This window comes from Zosterops lateralis, assembly GCF_965231275.1.
Source record: "Zosterops lateralis genome assembly, chromosome: 25".
NCBI classification, from domain to species: domain Eukaryota; kingdom Metazoa; phylum Chordata; class Aves; order Passeriformes; family Zosteropidae; genus Zosterops; species Zosterops lateralis.
The window spans coordinates 6748304-6771341 of NC_139785.1; the positions used below are offsets into that span (position 1 = coordinate 6748304).

Consider the following 23038-nt stretch of genomic DNA (forward strand, 5'->3'; position numbering starts at 1 on the left):
GGGGTTTGGCTCCCTCCTGCACCAGGAGCTCCTCCAAAGCTTCTTCTGGACAGGAGCCCCGGGCACTGCTGCAACACTGACACAGCCAGGACCCGGGGCTGTCCTGAGCTGCTCTGTGGTAAAATCATGGGTTCAGTGAGTTTGGAAAAGCCCTTTGAGGTCATGGAATCCAAGCATTAACCAGCACCACTGCACTGATGGGGAAACTGAGGCACAGAGCAGGGAGCAGTGTTGCTCTGACGTCCCAGGGCAGAGTTCCCTGTGGAATGCAGGTCTCTCCAGCCCCAGCCTGGCCATCCCTAATCCCCCTGCTCCTCTTGGGGTGCAGCAGCAGCCGATGTTCACAGCCCCCAGCCCATATTTACAGCCCCCAGCCCATATTTACAGCCCTCAGCCCATATTTACAGCCCCCAGCCCTCCTCTCACACATCCCCGAACTCAGCCCCGACAATTCCCAACACTTCTGTGAAGGGACTAAACACACCCTGCCCGAGCCAAAACCGAGCCCCTGAGCGCACTGAACTCGGGGTAATAAACCGCGGGACGGCCCCAGTAAATTCCCGCTCCGCTTTTCAGGCCCCGCGGAGTTGGGGCGGCGGGTCCGCGGGGGAGCGGCGCCATCGTGTGGCGGCGGCCGGGAAAACAGCGCGGGGATCGCTGAATGCCCGCATCCCTGGGGGTGCCCTGAATCCCTGAGACCACCAGCATCCCTGGGGGTGCCCTGAATCCCTGAGACACCCGAAATCCCTGTGCTCTCCTGTATCCCCGACGGTCCCCTGAGTCCCTGAGACCCCCTGCATCCCCGACAGACCCCTGCATCCCTGAGACCCCCAGCATCCCTGTGCCCCCTGCATCCCTGGCGGTCCCCTGAAGCCCTGAGACCCCCCAAATCCCTGTGTTCTCCAGTATCCCCGACGGTCCCCTGCATCCCTGAGACCACCTGCATCCCTGAGACTCCCAGGACCCCTGTGCCCCCCAGCATCCCTGTTCCCGATTATCCCTGTGCCCCCCAGCACCCCTGTGCTCTCCAGCATCCCTGAGACTCCCCAGCATCTCTGTGCCCCCCAGCATCCCTGATACCCCCAGCATCCCGACAATCCCCAGCATCCCTGAGATCCCCAGGACCCCTGTGCCCCCCAGAACCTCTGTACCCCACCCAGCACCCCTGTGCCCCCAGCATCCCTGATACCCCCAGCATCCCTGAGCCCCCCAGCATCCCAACCTGTCACAACAGATTACCCTGGTTCTTTTGCACATCTGGTTGGGATGTGGTTGCCCAAGGGACCGAGGATTTAATGCTTTCTCTCCTTAAATTTGGTCAGCAGTGTAAAAAAAGGAGCCTCCAAGTGAGTGTGTCTCATGTCCAGCCTCCCCTCGCTCACCCACCTCCCCTGAGCAGGCAGAACTGATGTGCAGCAGAGAGTTTGTTCAAGTGCAAGTGTCCCCAGGCAGATGTTTCCACCACAGGAATGTCAGCCTGGCTTCAGGAATTGTCTTTTGTGTATTGGAGCAGCCACGGAGAGAGTTCCAGCCTTCCTCACTCTTGTTCCAGTGATGTTGTCACGGGGTTAAATGTGATCTAGGGCCAGTGATGGTGGTGACAGAGATTCCCTGGGCTGCAGCAGGAGAATTCACCAGAAGGTTCAGGAACCTGCACAGCAGGAGAATTCACCAGAGGGTTTAGGAACCTGCACAGTTTCCCTCTCTGCTTCCCTTTCTCTGCTCCCATTCCTGGCCTGGTGCTGTTTTCTCCTGTGGGGAGCAGGAGCTGGGCCAGCAGCACCACCGTGGATCAAGGCAGGGTGATTTCAGGGGGAAAACAATGAGTTGGAAATCCTGGCTGTTCCCAGGGGAATTCCCAAAGGTATGAGCAGCTCAGTTTGCCTGGGGAGAGGGAAGGGGATGGGACACCTCAGCCCCCGCTGTCTCTTGTGTCTCTGCTCACTGCTGACTCATCTGATGGTGAGCAGCCGCACTTTCCAGGGAATTGTGCACAGGCAGGAGCTCTCCAGGCATTCCCTGGCAGCCTGTGAGCAGGGCTCTGCCACAATCCAGCAGTGCAACTCAGTGGGAGCATCTGAACAGCGTGCCAGGGGGGTTTGTTGTTATTATTATTATTGTTGTTATTGTTATTATTTAGGGTGTCTTTTCACCAGTCCCTCCCGGAGCGTGTGTGCAGACAGACAGCAAACCAGCACATGTCACTTCACCAAAAGCAGTTATTTTAATTCATGGCCCTTTCTCCAGCAGCCAGCAGGATGCCTTATTCATTTGCCAGCAGGAGGGGTGAATCCATTTCAAAATGATTGAAATATTATGCGCAGCTTGAATGAATGTTTAAAATAAATACAGTAGAAGGAAACATGTTGTTTGCGAAACGGGAAGATAAATTAAGTTTATTGCAGACACATTATTCCCAAGCTTGGCTTTCCCAGCAAAATCCTTAATCCAGCAGGAATGGTCTGGAGCAGGACTTTCTCCTTGGACCTTTGCAGGGTGTGGAGCAGCTGCAGCCCCATGGTGTGTCCCAGTCTGTGGGGAGGCCCAAAGGCAGGACGGGCACCCCGGGAGAGCAGGAGGGACCTGCAGGGCTGGGGAGGCAAAGCCCTGTCAGGGTGAAGAGCCCAGCCTTTGTCTCCCCAGTATCAGCCCTGTGGTTCCCTCCAGCCACTTCTGCTCAGCGAGATTATATTTATTTTCATCCTCTTAACTGAAGTTTCTTTTATTGGCAGCAGGGGTGACAGCCCCCAGAATAGCTTTCCCCTGGAGCGTGTCCCCGGTGGCCTGGCCCCGATAACCCCCCTCCTTTATCTGCCCCGTGACAAACAGCCCTCCCTGCACAGCCAGAGGAAATTCCACTCCTTGTTGTGCTGCTGCTGGGCTCTGCCCCAGCTCTATCTGCTGCTGCTCTGGGGCCGGCAGGGTTTCCTGGGGGGGACAACCAGCAGGAGGCTCACACTGGGATTCCCAGTCAGCCCCAGTATGATCCTGCTCTAAGGGAGCCTGATGGCTCAGCCAGGGCCCTGTCAGCTTTGCGTCCATCCCCTCGAATTTCCCCTGCTCCTGGATCCATCCCCTCGAATTTCCCCTGCTCCTGGAGCCCTTCCAGTAACACCAAAACACTCAAAAGAGCACAGAAATCCTTCCCCTGGTGCAGCTCCCTTGTGCTGCAGGTTTCGGGGCAGGTGTGACTGTCAGGAGAGGGAAGACCAGGTGACCAGCCCTGCAGGGGGATCAGCCAACTCCTCTCTGAGCTGTGAGCACTTCATGCTTCTAGAAATGGAACAACACATCCTCACACCCACACTGCACAGACAGGGCTAAAGGTTCCATCCAGGGGTCAGGAAGGATGTTGAGGTTTAGGATTTTGGGGAGGTTTTCCAAGGGCAGTACCTGGAAGTGCATTATTTAGGACCCTCTAAGCTTTGCAGGGTGTGCACCACCTCTTGGGCAGTCACTGCAGAGCATTTGATTTATTTTTTCCCACTAACACTAACATCCCAAACCAGAACTTAAAGCAGGAATCTGCCCTGACCCCTCATTGCCCAGCTGGGTTTGACCTTTCCAATGGAGTTCCCTCGGACTTGCTGTTTTTGTCCAGTGGAGACACTTTTTTCTGCTTCTATTAAAGACATCTTGGTGATCTCTTCTCCCAGGGGTGAGAGGTGGAGCTGGTAACCCTCGAGCACTGGCAGTGCCACTTTCTGGGGACATTTCACCAGGGCACTGTACAGGAAGCCTTGGGAGGAAATGCAGCAGCAGCTCTGGAAGGATGGAGCAGCTTTTGGTTCAGACCACTCTGGACTCTGAACACTTCATTTCCCTGCTCCCTCTGAGATTTCTGTTCACGGCCACTGATTTCTTGATGTTTGTTTTGGGGGGATCAAAACTGCCCTTCCAAGCTGATCATTGAGGGGCACTGAGGTGGTGGTTGGGACTGTATATTTTACACTGTTGGTTTGCGAGGTTGCAATCCAGCACAATTAAAACATCAGTATCTGTGAGTCACCTCAAAGGTCTCACTCCTGCTCCTCTACTCACAGTTCTGGCCCTGGAGAAAAGCCACTTTTGGCAGCTGTGATGTGTGATGAGAGCAGGACTTTGTGTGCTGACCTTTTCCTGCAGAGCTGGAGAAGGGTGTGACAGGGGCGCACTAAGGAACGGTTGGCACAGCTGAGAATTGGCTCTTAAAGTGCTTTAAGTGACATAATTGTTCACAGCATTGCTGCCTGTACAATGTCAGTGTTTGTGTTACAGATGGCAAATTGGAGATAGAGAGTAAAGAGATTTGTTCTGACCCAGGAGAGGAGTTCACACCACGCTGAGACTGGGACTGAACACTCCTGGTTCCCAGAGTTTGATTCCCATTGATTTCTCACACTGTGCTCATTTGCAGCACAACTTTCTCTTGTCATCATCTGACCTGCTGAATTCTCCCCTTCTCTTAAAGCCACTTAGTCCAGCAGCTTTTAACACTATTTCCATTTTACCACAGCATGGAAAATTGATGAGCTGAGTTACATCACTGGGAAGAGTTCCCAAAAACTCTTTTGGTCTGACACTACAACTCTCAGTAACAGAATTAACTGGGGGCAAAAAAGCCTGACTGTGAGCAAGTAGAATTTCACTAAAAAAGTGTTGACACTTAAAATCACCCCCAGAAAATGTTCAGCACTACTCAGGTCCCACCGAGCAGGGCTTGTTTCCTGCAGGGATGCACATTTGGCTGTGGGGAGGTGAAGAGTTTGGAACCAAATCTGAAGCCAAATGTTGGTAGGAGGCTCCTGGGCCGTGTTTTTGTTTGAACAAGACCTTTGTGCTTCAAAGGGGAGGATTATCTCTGTTTGCACTGGGGATTTTTTGGAAGGATACATCCAGAGCTGGGAATATTCTCTATTTTCCCATGGAGTGATTTCTGCCAGGTGTGAAGGAGTCAATGTGTTCTCCATCTCCCCACCTTTCTGGAGAGTTCAAATGTTTCCTTATTCCCCATCCAGGCAGCTCCTGGGGCAGTGAAGGCTGGGAGAGTTGGGAATAAGCTGCAAAATTTCTTTTGTCCCACAGTAGGTCTCCGCTTCTCCTTGGTTTTTCACTTTTCATTCCCATTTGACTCTTTTCCCCTGAAAGGAGTCAAAGGCTTTCAGAGAAGTCACATTTTGGAGTTGGAGATGCCGCAGCTCAGCCCAAACTCTTTCTTCTCTCTTTCCTAACCTTGTCCCCTCCCTTACTGCTCTGTCCTGCATCTGTACCAGCCCAAAGAAAGAGGGGAGGAATTGTTTCAGAACACTCAAAGGTGATCAAGTTCCAGAGCCAGAAATTCTGTTTTCATAGAGGATTTTGGCAACCAGAATTTTTTTTGATGCTTTGGCTCCTAAGTCTCTTAGGTTTTTTTAACTTCACCTTCTGTCTCGCCTTTTCACGTTCTCCTTCCATCAGCTGAGTGTCTTTAATGTCCTAAAATTTCTTTCCATCTTTTCAGGCTTTTTGACACCTTTGTGTGCCCCTGAAAACTTCGGTGAGTTGGACATTCCAACATAGCAGCTTCATTAAATGTCCCATAGATACAAAAATATAAATTCTATGAAATATATATATAGTGTCGTTAAATAGTGATCACCGGTATGCTGCTCCCCTTTGATTGGAAGCTTTTGACAAAACAAATGCTGGGTTAGAGCAAACCCAAACATGTGTCTCTGTTTTGTTTTACTGAGTTATTTATTAATCCTCTCAAGGCTTAATTCTCTCTGAAAACTCAGTCCCACGAAGACCCCTCACTACATTTTTGTGTCGCTGGTTTCATTGACTTCAGACAAGACAAAGCCAGGATTGTCATAACCTTTCTTCTCTTTGGCTTTGGCTTCCCTCTCATTGTGGAGGCAGAAGGCGCAGTGAGGAGTCTCCACGGCCACCGTCTTGCTGAAGTTCTGGAAGTCCACTCTGTATTTCCCTTCTTTGGTCTTGGACACGATGGGAGCGAAGCGGTACCCCCAGAGCACCTCCTCGGGGATGTAGGACGTCCTCACCTGGCAGGTGGCACTGGTGGCCTCCACGGTGCCATCCAGAAACACCACCAGCTCAAAGTCCTGCTGCAGCAGCGTCTCCGCCGCCATGTGGAAGAAGGGGCTGTTCTTGTCTATGACGTGGTAGATGGTGAGGGGCGAGATGAAGAAGAGATTCTCGTTGCCGGCGTCCACCACGAACTCGATGTTGACCTGGTCCAGGATGATGGTCTCCCCCTCGGGGGTGATGGTGGTCTTCAGCAGCTTCCCGTAGATGTGGCTCCCGATCAGGAGGCTCTTGCGCAGGTTGGCCACGCGGATCAGGAGGCAGAGCTTCCCCCCGCGCTTGCTGATGACGGCGTTCTTGCTGAACGTGATGGTCTTGGCTCGGTTCTTGGACCTGGAGATCTTGGCCAGGATGGCCCCGCACATGAAGGAGTTGATGATGACGCCCAGGATGGACTGGAAGATGAGCAGGAAGATGGCGGTGGCGCACTGCTCCGTGACGCACCTGAAGCCGTACCCGATGGTCACCTGGGTCTCCAGGGAGAAGAGGAAGGCTGAGGTGAGGCCGTTGATGTTCTCCACGCACGGGGTGTGGTTGATGGAAGGGTTGAACTCGGGCAGGTCCTTGTGGATGTAGGCCACGACGTACCAGAGCAGCCCGAACAGGAACCAGCTGCCCAGGAAGGCTGAGATGAAGATGGTCATCTTGTACCTCCACCTGAGGTCCAGGATGGTCGTCCATATGTCGATCAGGAAGACAAACCTGGACTGCTCCACGTTGCCAAACTCGATGTTGCACCTGCCATCCTTGGAGACGAGCCTGGCGCGGCGCCGGCTGCGCTCCCGCAGGTGGCTGGTGAAGCGTTCCCGGAGGTAGCTGAACATCCCTGATGCTGCCAGGGCTCTGCAAGGTGAGAAATAACCACCACTGCATCAGGTGTAACCCCTGCCTGGACATCCCCAATGCTGCCAGGGCTCTGCAGGGCGAGAAATAACCACCACTGGGGTGTAACCCCTGCCTGAACATCCCCGCTGTGACAGGGCTCTGCAGGGTGAGAAACAACAACCAGAACTGGGGTGTAACCCCTGCCTGGACATCCCTGATGCTGCCAGGGCTCTGCAGGGTGAGAAACAACAGCCATTGGGGTGTAATCCCTGCCTGGACATCCCCACTGTGACAGGGCTCTGCAGGGTGAGAAACAACCACCACTGGGGTGTAACCCCTGCCTGAACATCCCTGATGCTGCCAGGGCTCTGCAGGGCAAGAAACAACAAAAACTGGGGTGTAATCCCTGCCTGCAGGCCAGGGGAAAACTCTGACACAGGCTCAAGACACTTGTTTAGGACAAAGTTATATAATTTCCATTTTTTCCCACAGTTGGTGGAGAAGAGTTCCAGCGAGCCGGTGAGGAAACTCAGAGTTCCTTGCCTAAGGAGCATTCCAGCAAAAAAAACAATCATTTAGGCTTGCTCAATAAACTCTGAGGCAGTCAAGTGTTAATATTGTCCTGTGCTCAGTTGTGTAGGTGAAGCCTGGAGCAGCAATAACTCCACCGTGGGCATGTGTGGGGAAAACTGCTGGGTCTGGAGACCTTTCTGCCCTTTAGGACATGAATCCTGGCCTGTCGATGCAGTTTTGTGTGTATCTCCACATTAGGAGACCCTGGATGAAATGTGGAAATTTAGGGACGAAGGGGAGCAGATGCAGAAGGCAGAATTAAGCCAGACACAGAGTTATTTTTAGTGTGGTTAGAGACGGGGTTTGGAGGTGTGAAATTCAGAGCCTGGAGTCACACAAGCATCTCAAACAGGATTATTAAGTGAGAACAAAAGAAAAATTAAACTCCGGCAGGAGAATTTGGGTGTTTACTCACCACAAAGGTGATGCTGAGACTAAGAATGGATTTCTGAACCTGACCCTTCAAAGGAAAGTGCAGCTCTCTGTCCCTCTCATTTTGCCCTTTATGACTGACCATGTTAACAGGAGGCCCAGGGAATAAGAGTCATTGATGGAGAAAATGCTGCAGATGTGTTCAGGCTGGAATTGGGATCAACCCACGTCTGAAAAATTCCCAGTCTTGGAGTTACTCAGACACAGCTTTGGGGAGAGTCAGACACTACCTGGGACGTTCATGGACCATCCCAGAGCCTGATTTTGACCCAAAACTTTAGAATTCTTAGAAATAATTGATTTGTGAGTTTATCACCCTTGAAGCATAAAATGTGTTTGGTTGCCAGAGCTCACAGTGAGCCCACCCTGGATCCATGTGTGCCTTTTAATTCACCTTTTGTTAAACAAAATCCTTCTGGAGTGGCTGAATGAGCTGTGTGCTGTCATCCTGTGCCCTGGGGCAAAATGCTGAAACTTCTGAACAAAGTAAGAGCTCGAGGGGGGAATGTTCCCAGTGCTGACTCACACAGGGGTGCTGTGAGCTGCTGGGTCTCTGAGGAGGAGAATTCCCAGCCACACAGGTTTGGGGTTCCTGCAGCTGCCATGGGGATTCTTCCTTTGGGAAAACCTGTGAGTGCACCTGGAATCAGATGTTGAGGGCTTTGCGTTTCTGTTGTTATTTTACCTTCCCCATAGGAAGGGGCAGCAAAACAAGCCTCAGGAATGACTTTTTTAGGGCAAGCTAAAGATGCTGCCCCCTTATCTCAAACCCTGCCTCCTATCACCAGCCCACCCAGGCTTCCTTTTGGTCAGCAGCAAAATGTTCGGGCTCAAGTTCATGTCAAGTGGACTGCTCCCAAATTTTGCTTGATTTCATGTGCTTAAGTATTTGTGGCAAGAGCTGTTTGCCTCTCCCAAACTCTAATTTCATATATCCAAACTGAGGATAATCCCAAGAGAGTTATTAGACACTAGTGGGGGTTTATAGTGAGATTTGTCTTGTTTAACACTGAAATTTGTCCATTTAAACATTGGAGAAGGATGTGTGCCTGTTGTAGAGCTGACACAGGAGGGGACCAGGTGCACAACAGGTCTATGAAGTCAGGAATTGCTGTTTGTCAATGTCCCTTTACCCCCAGAGAAGCTGCCTGATGTCTCAGCTGGCTAAAGCAGAAATCTCCCTTCAGACCCAGTTATAGGCACAGAAAACACCTCCACATGCGTCAATCAGTAGCAAAGACAAAATGCTGAACTATCAAGGACGGAGTCTGAGTACAAATTAATTGCATTTTGTAAAGCCAGGAGTAATTCCATTATTTAACGTCCTTGTTGGTATCAGCAGCCCAAAGAATAAACTCATTTCTATGTCTCTTAGAGCTGCCTTCATTCTGCACTTGGGCTGAATCACCTTCCTCCCCTGCTCAATAAAACAAAAAAAAATGAAGGTCACTTTGTACTGTACCTTTTCACCCTTTTGCTGCTGAATTTATTGGTTGCAAATGGAGCTGACAGAGGTTAAACTTTAAGCCCGTATTGGAGGAAAGGGGAATGAGGTCACATTTCCCTGAACAATTCCCGAGTTTTATTTTCCTGACGCACTTTTAATATGTCCGTGCTAATGCATAGTTTGAGTATAAATTAAATATTCCTGTGTAACGCATTATTTAAAGAAGTTTTCCAGAGTTTAGCTGTGCAAAACCACCCAACTTCAGCTGGCCCTTGTGTCCATCCTGTATTTTTCTGCAGGAATGTGGACACTGGCTTTAGCAGAGGGAAATTTTGGGATGCCTCACCTTGGACAGTGTGAGCTGCTCTCCTTAGGCACAGAGGGGCTCCTGACCTCAGGGAATGGGAGTGGAGGGGAGAAACCTGCAGGAATTCTGGTTTCTAGTCTGTCCCTGTCCTCACAGCAGGGGTGATGATAAATTACTGTCACAGCTCTGATCCAGCCTCCCCTGGAATCCTCCTGGGATTTGGGTGAGGATCTGGACGTGGAACTGAACAGGTAACAGCCACTGAAGGGCTGAGAACAAGATGTTCAGCCTGGATCCTTGAAAACAGCTCCTCATTCTTCTCCTGCCTCTTTAAATCATCCACGGCCTCCTCTGAGGCTCCTTTACAAGCCCTGCTTGAGCCACCCTCCAGCAGATCAAAGAGGCAGAACAATTACACCTCTCCTCAGGCAGGATGACAAAGGAATTCTCCTTTCAACAAATCCCTTGTTTCCCCCCTATACACACACAGAGAGCTGAAATGTGTTGATTTGCTTCAGCAGGAGGAACATTCCCTCCTGGATGAGCGTGCTGTGAGTGCAGCACCGAGTGTCTGGAGGAGATTATATAAAGCAAGTTATATAATACAGCAATTAAAAGGCCTTTTAATTCAGATCAGCAAAGGTGGCCGACTAATGTTTGCCGGGGTGTGTTTCCTGTTGGGAAATAAAACAAATAAACAGGCCACTGCTGTCTGTCTGTCTGTCTGTCTGTCTGTGTGTCTGTCTGTCTGTGTGTCTGTCTGTCTGGGGTGTGGAATTCTGTGCTGTGGGGCCTGGGGAAGGTGCTGCTGTCCCCAGGCATGGGGGGTTTATAGGGGCTGCACTGCCCCAGTTCCTGCACAGGGGGATATTCACAGTAAAAACTCCATCAATAAACATGAGCTGACAGGGTTGGCTGTGAAAACGAGGAGGTCCCACTTCCCACTCTGGTATTTCCCAGGGATCACAAGAGGAAGCAGAAACTTTCACGTTTCCATTCTCAGCTTTCCCAGCACTGCCTCCACCCCAAATACCTGATTTCCCTGTATTCCTGCCTGTTCTCTGAGCCCTGCAAGGGGATAACACCCACCCCTGCAGCTCCTGAGCAGGTGGAGCTCCTCTGCTCCCTCAGGAATGTTGTTACTGAGTGTTTCTCTTTGCTCTTACATCCTTCCAACTGCTCTGTTTTGAAAAATTTTGGACATGGGGGGATATTGATGACATTCAATTATTCCTCGGGCAAATTTCAGTCCAGAGAATTGACTTCAATCCCAGCCACGAGCAGCTCCTGAGGAGATCAGAGGGGAAGGAAAGGAGGAAGGAAAAGGTGTTGAATGTTTGATGGGGCCTGACAGGACCAGGCTCCATCTCCTGCCCTTTCCCTGCAGTTCTGGTGCCTGTGGCTCACTCTCATTCCCCCACTGGCAGCAGTGGGAGCCAAACTGGCACAAAGGGATCATTAGGGGGAGACAGAGCAGCTCCCTGAGCCTGCAGCCTGCCTCAGAAATACATCTTTGTCAGGGATTCAGAGGAAGTTCTAAGCAGCTTAGGGAAAATAAAGGGGATACAGAGTTAAGGGATTAATTTTTTTTTTTTTTTTCAGTCCTGTTCAGTTCTTTGCAAAATTCAGATCTTCTTTCAGTCCTTCCTGTGTTTTTACTTTTTGTTGAACTTTCTCTGAACAAAGTATGTGAAATATCCAATTCCTAACACCTTATCAAATCCCTTTTTATTAGAATAGCAAACTCCAACAGTTATTCTCATGGTGTATTATCTGCTGGCTGCTTCACTGCTGAGCCTTTGGGGAGGAGAACTCATTTACCCTCTGCCAGCTGCCCTGGGCAGGGCAGGGATGGGCCTGGTGGGATGGGATGGGATGGGATGGGATGGGATGGGATGGGATGGGATGGGATGGGATGGGATGGGATGGGATGGGATGGGATGGGATGGGATGGGATGGGATGGGATGGGGTGGGATGGGGTGGGATGCAGCAGGAATGAGATGGGATGGGATGCAGCAGGAATGGGATAGCAGGGAGGGAATAGCTGGGAGGGGACAGCAATTGCACCATTCTGTCTTGTTGCTGATATCAAAATCAGACTCAAGGACTGTCACAGAGAGCTGAAACAATTGGGAGTGAAGAAAACCTGAGGTCCCTAAAGCAGCCAGAGTGCCTTGGGGTCTGCCTGTACAGAACCTGATCTGAACCCTCCCCTGAGCATCCCCCTGAGTCACACATCTCTGATCTGAACCCTCCCCATATCATCCATCCTGACTCACACATCTGCCATGGACCAGACCTGCTGGCACTGGCACAGCTCCTTCCTGGCCCTGGCAGTGCCACCATGGAATATTTCTCCCTGGCAGCAGCTCAGAGCTCTGAGCTCTGTGGCTGTGCCTCCAGAGCCTGAAATGCCACTTCCATGTGGGAAATGTGATCCCTCCATCCGGCTCAGGGCTAAGCTGGAGTCTTGTCCCAGCTCCAGCCCGAGGGACTGCCTTTGCCTAAAGCCCAAGTGGAATTTCAAGTGGATACCCCAAAGGATCTTGTCCCCTGCCTTGCCCTCTCTCCTGCTCAGCAGAATTGCTGTGAGGTGCCTGAGCTGCCCTTTTCCCTGCAGGAGAGGCAGAGGGACCTGCCTGGGGCTGGGCACCAGTCCATAATATCCCCTGGGAAAATGGGATATCCTTGGAACAGGCATCTCCCGCCCAGATTTCTGTGGGAGCACCCAGTGAAGACATCCCTGAAGTGCCAAACTGTCGCCTTAGAGGGGAGAAGGGGAGGTTTCACCCTCCTGTCTCAGACCTGCAGGACTGGCCCAGCCCAGCAGAGACACAACCAGGACATGCCCTGTCCCCTCCCTCCCCTCCTCATCTCTGCCTTTCAGGAGCAGAACCATTCCAGCTCTGACATCTGGGGGGTGTAGGGATGTCACCCTGATTCTTCAGCCTTCTGATGGTTGTTTACATATTTCTTCTGGAGTCTCTCAAAACAATGTAGATTGTTTTTCATATCTCTCAGTGATGGACTTCTGAATTGACCACTGGGGTCACAGAGGTGTTTGTTCTGCTCATCTACCAATCCTCAACCAAATTCCTAATCCTATTTAAACCCTAAATCATAACAAACTGCCCTTCTTTGCTCACTTCAGCCTGACCAGTGAGTGTGTGGTTCTTTGTGCCCCTGACAGCGACACTGGGACTCCACAGGAGCAGTTGGTTGCTCAAGGGGCTCAGTCACCTCACAAGTTCTGCCCCTCTGCCCTACACGAGACCTTCCCCCTGTGCCTCAAACCTGTTTTGTGGGGTTTGGCACCTCTTGTGCTGCTGACCAGCCCCACTGTGATTTGGGTGTCCCTTGGCCACCTTTCAATCGTATTTCTGTGACAACAGTCACTAATTCCACCCAGGAATGCTGTGCCCTGCACACAGGGTTTGGAAGGAGGGGCTGCAGTGCCCCCCACAAAGCTCAGGGGAAGAAATAATTCCCTCATGGGAACGTGGGCCAGTGGATAAATGAAAGAACAGGCACTGCAGCACTGGGACTCAAGCAAATCTTGTTTTCTGAAAGCTTAGGGGTAATTTGGGGTCTCCAAAGGTTAAAATATTTACCTCAGACGTATAAATAAAGGATTTGCAGCCTTAAAGACATTACTGTCATTGTTAGCAATTAATAATACTGTAATTAGTGCTGCACATGAATTAATCCAGGGCTGCATTTGCTGCATTTGCATTTGAACCCTTAAAGGCTCCAGCTGACTGAGAGCAAGGGACACATCCCATATCCCACATCCCATATCCCACATCCCATATCCCACATCCCATATGCCATACCCCATATCCCACATCCCATATCCCATATCCCACATCCCATATCCCATATCCCATATCCCACATCCCATATCCCACATCCCATATCCCATATCCCATATCCCATATCCCATATCCCACATCCCATATCCCACATCCCATATCCCATATCCCACATCCCATATCCCATACCCCATATCCCATATCCCATATCCCATATCCTATACCCCATATCCCACATCCCATATCCCATATCCCATATCCCATATCCTATACCCCATATCCCATATCCCATATCCTATATCCCATATCCCACACACAAACACTGGGGTTTGTAGGGGAACAGGAACATCATTTCCCCCTGTCCTGGCCCAGGTCCCTCTGGGGGCACAAACCCCTCTCCCAACATTCAGCAACAATCTCTTCACAGGCACCAGAGAAAACACCATTATTGGATATTTTTGCAGTGCCAGGATAATTCCATACCTGGAGTGAACCTCCCCCTGCACCTTCTGCTGGGACAGAGAATTCCCAGGCACCAGCTCTGGGAGCTGAGCTGTCTTTCCAACAGGAATTTTCAACAGAACTCTTTTCTATTTTCAGACAAATGGGTTTCCACTGAAAATATTCACGGTTTAATAGGAAGTTGGTGTCTAGGAGAGATGATTTCTCTGTATTTTGGGGGTTTTAATTTGGCCCAAAAAATCCCCACAAATAATTCTCATTGTAGTAGAGTTGTGTGTGACATGTTGTGGTTGCATGAGAAAAAAAATAAAAATTAGGGATTTAACTCAACCCCAAGTGCTGCACTAGATTTGTGTTCTGCTTTAAGAGAATTGATTTTGATGGAGTGAGGAGCCCTGAACATAAAGCCTTTTGCTTTTAGCTGAGTTTCTTAGTGGAGAAAAGCAGGTTTTGTGTGGTTCCTCCTGCTCTGTGTCACCAGGCAAAGGCACTGCCCTGTGAACGTGTGAGATGGAAATGGGTTCTCACCTGGGATTGATGTGAAGGCAGTGAAGCCTCAGCAGTGAGGGCTGGAGGGGAAATGCTGCACAAACAGCCCCCAAAACCCCCAGGGAACACGGGCACAGTCATGTGAGTGATCCTGCACATTCCCATGTCGGTGTCCTTGGCTGGGGCACTGCAGGGGTCAATCATTAACTCCCTTCTGCTCCTCCAGGCTGCCAATGTCAAGTGTCAGCAGCTGCTGCAGGAGCCCAAAGGCAGCTGGTGCTGGCCTTGGGGACACGGCAGGGGACAGACTTGGCCAAGGCAAAGCCACCCGTGAGCCCTGGCAGGTCTAACCCTGCTCTGCTCTCAGCACCCAGCCCTGCCCTGTCAGATAAAACTCTGTGTGTGCACAGCCTTCCTTCCCAAAGTGCTGCGGGATTTAGGGTGATATTGATGTACTGCTGCCCCAGACAGGCCCCAGCTCTGGGTGGGGGCAGAGAACTCACAACTCAGAGAACTCAGTCCTGGGGAGCTCAGGGGGTTGGGAAAGGGGCTCTTCTTACTCAGGGACATTGCAGCTCCTCTGTCTGGGCTCTGCACAGGGACAAAAACAAGACAGCAAATGCTGTGTGACAGAAACTCTCCCCAATAGTTTAGAGAGCAGTTCCAGCTCTGGAGCAGAGACAGGTAAAGGGGACCTCAGAACTCACCCCAGAGCCTGGCTGGCCCTGCCATGGCCAAACTGCATCCCTGGGGACAGGATTTGATGTGCCCTGGGGCAGGATTTGATGTGCCCTGGGCAGGATTTGATGTGCCCTGGGGCAGGATTTGATGTGCCCTGGGGCAGGATTTGATGTGCCCTGGGGCAGGATTTGGTGTGCCCTGGGGCAGGATTTGATGTGCCCTGGGCAGGATTTGGTGTGCCCTGGGGCAGGATTTGGTGTGCCCTGGGGCAGGATTTGATGTGCCCTGGGGCAGGATTTGGTGTGCCCTGGGCAGGATTTGATGTGCCCTGGGCAGGATTTGGTGTGCCCTGGGGCAGGATTTGGTGTGCCCTGGGGCAGGATTTGATGTGCCCTGGGGCAGGATTTGGTGTGCCCTGGGCAGGATTTGATGTGCCCTGGGGCAGGATTTGGTGTGCCCTGGGCAGGATTTGGTGTGCCCTGGGGATGCTCCCCCTGTGTCAGCCTGAGGAAGGCAAAGGAAAGGCAAATAAACCCTGCCCTGAGTGGGACAGCAGCAGGAGGAGCTGCTCTGTGGTTTTGGGATCCAGAGTCCAAAAAGCTGCAGGTGTGAAAGGCACCCTGGGGGTCACTGCTCTGCCCCTGCTCACAGCACAGGGAAAAGCCCAGGCAGGCAGGCAGGGAATGTTTCCATGGAATGTGAAGAGCACTGTCCTCACCTCGGGCTGTAATTCCAGCAGCTCAGCCTTTGGTGCTGACCAAGGTGACTTTGGTTTCCAAAGCAGCCAAATTCCCCTGTGCTGGGCTGGTTTGGTGCCAATAACCCCAGCAGAGCAGGGAGGGTCACACAGGTCTGGATTAGCCACACTCAAACCCTGCTCTATCAGGTTTCCATTGGGAATTCCAGCCGTGAGCACTGCCCAGACAGCAGGAGGGGAGAGGAGAGACCTGGAGATGTGCAGGGGGATGTGAGAGGTGAGATCTGCACTCCCCACACCCCTGAGATGGTTCATGGGAGGATTCACTGCCCTGAAAACAGCAGTTGTTGACTGCTGTTGACCCTGTGGGCTCAGATATTTCCATCTCTAACTCCTGCTCCCTGTCTGCAGAGGAAATAAGAATCATTTCTCTACTTTAGACACAACTGTGAGGTTATTTTCAGGCTGGGGCTGGGGTTTCACCAGGTGTTGTTTCACTGCCCTGCCCTGTTGGAGCGCTACAGTTGCTCCAGTAGTAACTGCAGTGATCCTGGACACAGCTGGGGGTTCTGAGATCCTTCAGTGTGCTAGAAATAGAATTTATTGCTGTTTGTTTCCCACTGAAGGCACTTCTTCCACATTTCATCCCTTTTTCAGGTAAACACAACAAAGTGAGGAAGGTTTTCTCTCAGGATCAAAGAGTGTGTGGAGCTCTTCCCCTGCATCACTGACATCACTGGGCTGTGTGAGGCGCTTTTCAGGGATTAAAGGCTGCCCTGCAGCCCGAGCTCTGTGCAGCTCATTCCTTAGGACCTCTCAGCCCCTTCATTAAATAACAGCCCTCTCATAGTAAATCCCACAAATACGTAATTTACAGAGGGCTTTTCTACTCTTACTTCCTCTTCTGCTGTTCTGCCTGTTCCTGGCTCTGCTGTTCCTCGGATTTGGCTTGTTTTGCAATCCTTGTTTCCTGAATTTCTGTGTGCAGGATCAGTTTCTGTTGGACAGGAATATTACCAGACCCTGTGCTCAGCTCCTCTGAGTGTCCTGCCTCTCATTCAGGAGTTTCCCAGTGGTGAAATCATTCCAGACTTGCTCTCCATTAACAGATATTTTTGCACTTCAGCTTTTGAACTCAGTTTTTACCCCAGAAGGATAAAGGCTCTCCCTGGTACCTGCAGCCAAAGCCAGGTGGGCCACGGTGGCACCAGGGAATGGGGGGAGAATGGAACCCCTCAACTCTCACTGCACATCCAGAAAGCAAAGAAACCCCTGGTGAAACCCCACAGAACTGCTCAGAGGGGAAAGGATTCACTGCATTCCTCAACAGATGCACTTTCCCTTTGGATATTACAGGTTTTCTGCCCTGTGGATTCCTTTCAGTCTCTGCCCCTGTGACGAGCTGAGCTGACTCTGGAGCACATCAGCCACTCCCTGTGGATGTTCCCTGCTCCCCTGTCCCTCCCTGCCAGGCTGGCCCAGGCTGATGCTCCCCCTCGAGCCAGCCCAGGCTGCACAATCACAGACCAGACATCAGTGGCTGGGAATGTTCCTGTCCATCAGAGTGCTCCAGACTGGGACTGGTGGGTTTTGTCCTGCCCCTGGTACCTCAGGCCTGACTCCCTTGATTTTCAACATCTAATCCCATTCCAACCTCACCTCAGCAAATCCCAGCCCTCAATTCTCCCCATCTCTGGCCCCAAGGCGTGGATAACCCCTGATCCCAGGGGTGCACAGCACAGCCTGCAGCCCCTGCCAGGCCCTTTAGACCCAGCCCAGGATTGGGGCTGTGAGCAGCCAGAACTGAACTCAGAGCTGCTAAAAGCATCTTGTGCTCTTTCACACAGGGTCTGAAAAAAAGCAGATTTTGTCCATCTGGATTAGAGCCTGCTTGTGCCCAGCAGATTGGTTAAAACGTTCCTGGGATTTATTACAATTTAATGCCATGGAAGCTAAACAAATTTCAGGAACAATTTTGAGGATCAGCTCTCAGCAGGCAGCTATTTGCCTAATGTCCTACTTTTTTTATACACCTCCCACAGAAAGAAAATAGCTTTTAGTTACAGGGGAACCTGATTACTCCCTGAAACAGTGGCACTGAAAATTTCCCCTTTTCAGGCCATTTCCTGCTGTCAGGGGGACACTCAGTGCCCTTGGAAGGCGCTGGGGAGCTCGAGCTGCAGATCTAAAGGCAGGAACACTCCGGGACATGTAATATTTCACCAGCACGGCCTTTTCTATCCCCATCCTACAGTTACTTTGGTGCTCCTAATTATTTCTGTGAGTGTAATTGACTCTCAAGACATTCCTGGCTGGCGGAGAGTGGGGAGTGAATTATTGACCCGTCACACGGGTCGTTGGTGTGAGGAGACGTCAGAGCAAACCGGGGGCAGAGAAGTTACTTTGCATTCCTAATATCAAATGTAAGGCATTAATAACTGCTCTGCCCGCTGCCCCCGGAGCCTGCACGCTCTGGGTTTGACGTGCCCCTGGCTGAGCTCATCCTCGCTGTAATTTGGAATTCATTGGGCACGGATTTCGTCTCCTCTCCTGCGCCGAGGTGCGCGATGCTAATTCCAGAGTTTACGGCTGGCTTGAGATGTTGCGTTTGAAAAATCAAATCCAATTAAATCAACTTATTAACCGAGGTCAGAGACCAGCGTTCGGCGCGTTCATCCCTTGCTATTTCACAGCCAGGAGTAAACTTAGGGAGCAGATTCTGTCTCAACCCAAAACTAAATTAATCTGTCCTAATCAAATGGCTTTTGGCTGCAGGACCTGGGAAGTGCAGTCGAGTGATAAAGCATTACTCAGAGTCCAAATAGCTGAGCTGAATTCCCAACTTTCCACTTTTTTTTTTTTTTTTTTTTTTTTTTTTTTTTTTTTTTTTTTTTTTTTTTTTGTGCTATGGGACAAATATTCTCCTCTCTGTGCCTGTTTCCCCATCTGCTCATAAGGGGGGAGAGGAACGAGGGGGTTGGGTGGATAAATTCAGTGAGCGCAAAGTTTTGAGACTCTTTGGGTGTGGAGCTGTGGGCTGGTGACAGCATCAGCTTCCTGCAGTCAGTGCTGGGATGGAGATTTTGGGAGAGTCTCAATAAGAAATGCCCCATTGTTATATTGACAGGCACCTGTTTATTATCTGGGAAGGGAAAAAACTTCTGTGTGTATAATATCTCAATATTCTCAACAAGGAGTGAAGCAGAGGGAACACACCATGGCCTTTGGAGGGGGACAAATATAAAGCTGATTTGCAGATCCTTTTGCAAATTAAACCTTAAGTTTAGATTTATTATGAGCTCCCACACTGTGCAAGGCTTTGTATTTAAATTACACCATCACCAAGTGCCCAGAGGTTCTTTCTGCCTCTTGTTGTTCAGCACCTCATGCAGCTCCTGCAGGAGGCCCTTATCTTCCAGACAGAACAGTGAGAGCTCTGCTGACCTCTTGGACTTCTTTCACTTACATCCCACTGTTCCATCCCAGGGAAAAACAGCTTAACCTGCCCAGGCATCTCACATCCTTCCCACTCATTTAGGAGTTTAAATCCTGGTGGAATTTTCTCTGCTGCTGATTCATCCCACCAACCTGAGGGAACTCATTCCAGCAGCTCTGGTGCCTCAGAATTCCCTTCAATTGTCAGAAACTGCCATTGCAAAGTGAATTCCCTCAAACTGCCCTGGATCATCAGCTGCACAAGCAGTTCTGGCTACCAAGATCCCTATTTTAAGTTTCTTCTGTTAAGAAGTTGAATCTGGGACTAAATTAGTTGTTCAAAGTCTAAGAATAACTTAGTTGTTCCAAGTTGAACCTGGGACTAAATTACTCCCAGAAGTGAAGCGCTGACCCTCAGCCATTAATGAGCTTTTAAAAATCTTGTATCAGTTCTGCCACTCCGTGCAGGATTCAATTATGCAGCAAAGCCCGGGATGTTATTTGAGCTTTTCAGAGTTCTGCTAAAGTGGTGCAAAACCCATGAAGGATTTGCTCTCACCTCACTTTACCCTTTCGGGTGTTTGAGGAGTCCAGGCAGCTCATCTGAGAGAGGCTCATTTAAGGGCTGCAGTTTCTGTTTGGGGGCTGGAGGAGCTCAGGCTGTTTCCTCTCACAAGATTAGACACAGCCCCCAAATTCAAACAAAAAAAGGGAAGTGAGATGGACTCCTCTCGATATTAACACACAGGGTGGGTTTTCAGGGGGCAGCAGCTCTGCCCTGTTCATGTCACTTGTGTCCCTGCCTGGTTTTCCCTCTGGGATGGGCATTCCAGGGGCTCCAGACAGGACCTGGCTGCTGGTTACCTGTTCTGGGCTCCTCCCTGCACAGCTGTGCCCACAGCACAGAAAGTGGTTTGGGAGAGTTTATTAAATTCTGAGCCAAGTGAAATTCCCTTGCCTTTCCCATGGAATGGCACAGAGGAAGCAGGTTCCCACACCCCAGCCCTGCTCTCCTCCTCACCAAAACCGAATCCATTTCAAACCACCCCCGAGAAGGGAGCAAAGCCTTACCTGGGAGAGGCTCAGCAGGGAGGGTGAGCCCTCATCAGCCCCGGGCTGCTCCCAGCTCCTGCTCTGGGCACTCCTGGAGCTCTCTGGGGGCACCCAGAGCGCTGGAACTGAGCTCTAAAGCTCCTTTTCTGGGCTGAGCTGCAGCCCAGGCGGGGTGTGAGGTGCTGGTGCAGCTTTGGGATTGTGAGCCCAGGGAACACTCCTGGGGAGGAGAAGTCCCATTCCCCAGTCAAAGTGCCCTCATTCCTGCTGCAGTGCAGAGATTTGGGGATGTGCCCTGGTCACACGGGGCTGAGGGGAGCTGCTGAACCCACAGCAGCCCTCTGGACTCTGGACTCCCCCTGGGCAGTGCCCGTCCCACCAGCAGCCCTGCAGGAGCCCTGCAGTGCCCGGGGTGTGCTCACCAGTGCAGGGGAGGCTCCACGGGTCCTCTGCCAGACTGGAGAATTCCCAGAGCTGCTCTCTTACATTTCTCCTGTCGAGGACAAACAACAAACCTGGATGGAGCTGGGACCCACCAAGAACCCCATGGCAAGAAAATGAGGCATTTTGGGGCTGGAACCCACCAAGAATCCCCATGGCAAGAAAACGAGGCATTTTGGAGCTGGAACCCACCAAGAATCCCCACGGCAAGAAAACGAGGCATTTTCCCTCTTTCCCCCACCACCATCTCCTTCCCACCCAAACACAAATCCATGATTAATGCCCAGGGCCCTTTGCCCTCATCCTTTCCCACTAATCAGGGCTGTGTTTCCAAGTCTCCACACACTCTCCCCTCCGTGTCTCCTTGCCAGCCTTGGTTCTGTCTGGCATTAAGGTTCTGTCTGGAATTAAGGAGCCCCTGCAGTAGATGCCAAGCAGTAAAAGACACAAAGAGCCACTGGACAATTGATTTAGGTACTCAAACAGTCCCAAAGTCCTCAAAGCCCTGGAGTTCCACCCTCTCTGCACCCACCTCCAGCTCCTGACCCGTGCTCTGTGCTGCCTTGTCCAGCTGCCTGGGGGATCCAGGGTCACAGCTCTGTCCCTGTCTCAGGAAAACTGCCCCCGGAGAACACCTGGAGCTGTGAGAAGCTCTTACACTGCACCTCCTGGGGCTTTTGGGACAGTTTAACTCAAGAGTGGCAGCTCTCGGGTAAGTGGAATAGGAAATACAGGCCAAGTTCGAATGGCCACTTGTTCCCTCATGATCATTCAAACCATCACCTGGTTGTTTTTGTCATTCTACAAGGCAGGTTTTCCCCCTCTTGTGCACTGAAGTTGCACGATGCAGAAAATTGGTTTGGTTAAGCAAGAGCTCTTACGGTGTCTCTCATCAAATGTTCTCTGAGAACATTGCTAATAATTCATTAAAGCAGCACTGTCAGCTGGAACACTTTTAATTACCATTTTCTGACAAGTCAACCCTTAAGTGCTGTGCCCTGATTTTTAAATTCATTACTAACACAAATGCAGATTTTCCTCTTTCCCTGCTGATGTTTCCAGGGGTTGAGAAAAGCAGTTGGCTGTGGGATGAAGGAAGTGAACCACACACTGCACGTTGTGGTGCCCAAAATGGAAGAGAATTTAAGGGCAAGTTACTCTTTTTTTAACTTCACAAGTTTTGAGAACCTCGTTCCTGGAGCTCTGAGCATCTCCTGCAGCTGAGCTGGGGAAACTCCTGCTCTGAGCTGTTGGTTCTGGGGAACTGAGACTTCAGGTAGGGCTGTGGGAGTCCTGAGCTGATGCTCATTAACTCTCCTCTTGCACACACCTAATTAGCCCTGCAGTTCCTCTGGAGTCACTCAAGTCACTCCGGTGGGTGCTGTAAACACAGGGTTGAGCAGCAATGCTGGCAGGTCCCACACAAATCCAACATCCAGCTCATCCCAGCCCAGATTTTCACAGAGCTGAGGTTTGAGGCCCTTCTGGCCCCACGTCCCTGTCAGAAATGCACTCAGCATCCCCAGAGAGGAGCAATGCCTGGACTGCCACCAGCTGCACTCGGTGTCTGAGGTGGCCCCAGAGGTGCAGAGATTTTCCTGGCACTGCTGAGTGGGAGCAGAAATGGAGGCAGAGAACTGGCAAAGGACTGCCCAGGGAGAGGTGAGCCAGTGACAAGGCAGACTGAAATTCATACATGGTATTCCACAAAATAAAAGGAATTTTTTTCGTTCCCCTGTTATAGTCCCGACATGGCAAATTTGTGCAAGGAGACAGAAGGGACAGGCTCCAGGGAAATATGGTGGGGAAACAGGAGAAGGAAGCCCCTTACCTTGTGTCTTACCCAGTGCAGGTGAGCAGAGGGAGATGGGAGAGGAGCTGCCCGTGTCCCCCAGACCAGAGAACTCCACAGAACTTGGGTCCAGCAGCTCCTGCACCAAAAGAAGAGAGCCCAAGGCCCTCCTTGGCTTTTATGTGGCTGTGGCAGCCGGGACTGGCTGCCAGCTCATCTGTATGCAAGGGCTCATTAATGCTGGGCCTCATCTGCACGGGGCATGGGGAAGGCAGGGAACGGGCTGAGGATGGGTGGGCAGTCAGCACAACACCTGGGCTGCCACAGTTAAAAATAATGCAGGGTTACCTGCAGGAGCTGATGTTACTGCTGCTGCCACCAGCACCTGAGTCCCCTGTCCCACCCCACCAGCCTTGGCCACCTGTGAGCTCCAGGCCCTTCCTGTGCATGGGGAGATGGTTTGGGCAAGGACCAGGTGCCCCTTGGTGCTCCCCACATGCTGCAGGTCCCTGTGCAGCCTGGTGT

General features: G+C 51.3%; 1 protein-coding gene across 10 annotated transcripts; it reads right to left on the reverse strand.

The window, feature by feature from the left end:
* Positions 1–4896: 4896 nt before the first annotated feature.
* Positions 4897–22715, reverse strand: KCNJ1 (potassium inwardly rectifying channel subfamily J member 1). 10 transcript variants are annotated; one of them, XM_083878090.1, is made up of 4 exons: positions 22553–22698; positions 20703–20773; positions 9827–10035; positions 4897–6909 (listed from the first exon to the last, which is right to left on the reverse strand). In XM_083878090.1, exon 4 carries the CDS (start codon positions 6888–6890, stop codon positions 5775–5777), a length of 1116 nt encoding a protein of 371 aa, XP_083734216.1. In that variant the 5' UTR covers positions 6891–6909; positions 9827–10035; positions 20703–20773; positions 22553–22698; the 3' UTR covers positions 4897–5774. The 10 variants fall into 10 exon arrangements, 6 of the variants coding, with proteins under 6 accessions (XP_083734216.1, XP_083734218.1, XP_083734215.1 ...); XM_083878092.1 differs by having other exon boundaries at positions 22565–22685; XR_014591774.1 differs by lacking the exon at positions 4897–6909 and adding an exon at positions 9003–9313 and having other exon boundaries at positions 22553–22701.
* Between the last annotated feature and the right edge of the window lie 323 nt (positions 22716–23038).

Excerpts from the sequence above, each read along its gene's own strand:
- KCNJ1 (XM_083878093.1), bottom strand. The coding sequence starts at position 6,890 with ATGTTCAGCTACCTCCGGGAACGCTTCACCAGCCACCTGCGGGAGCGC.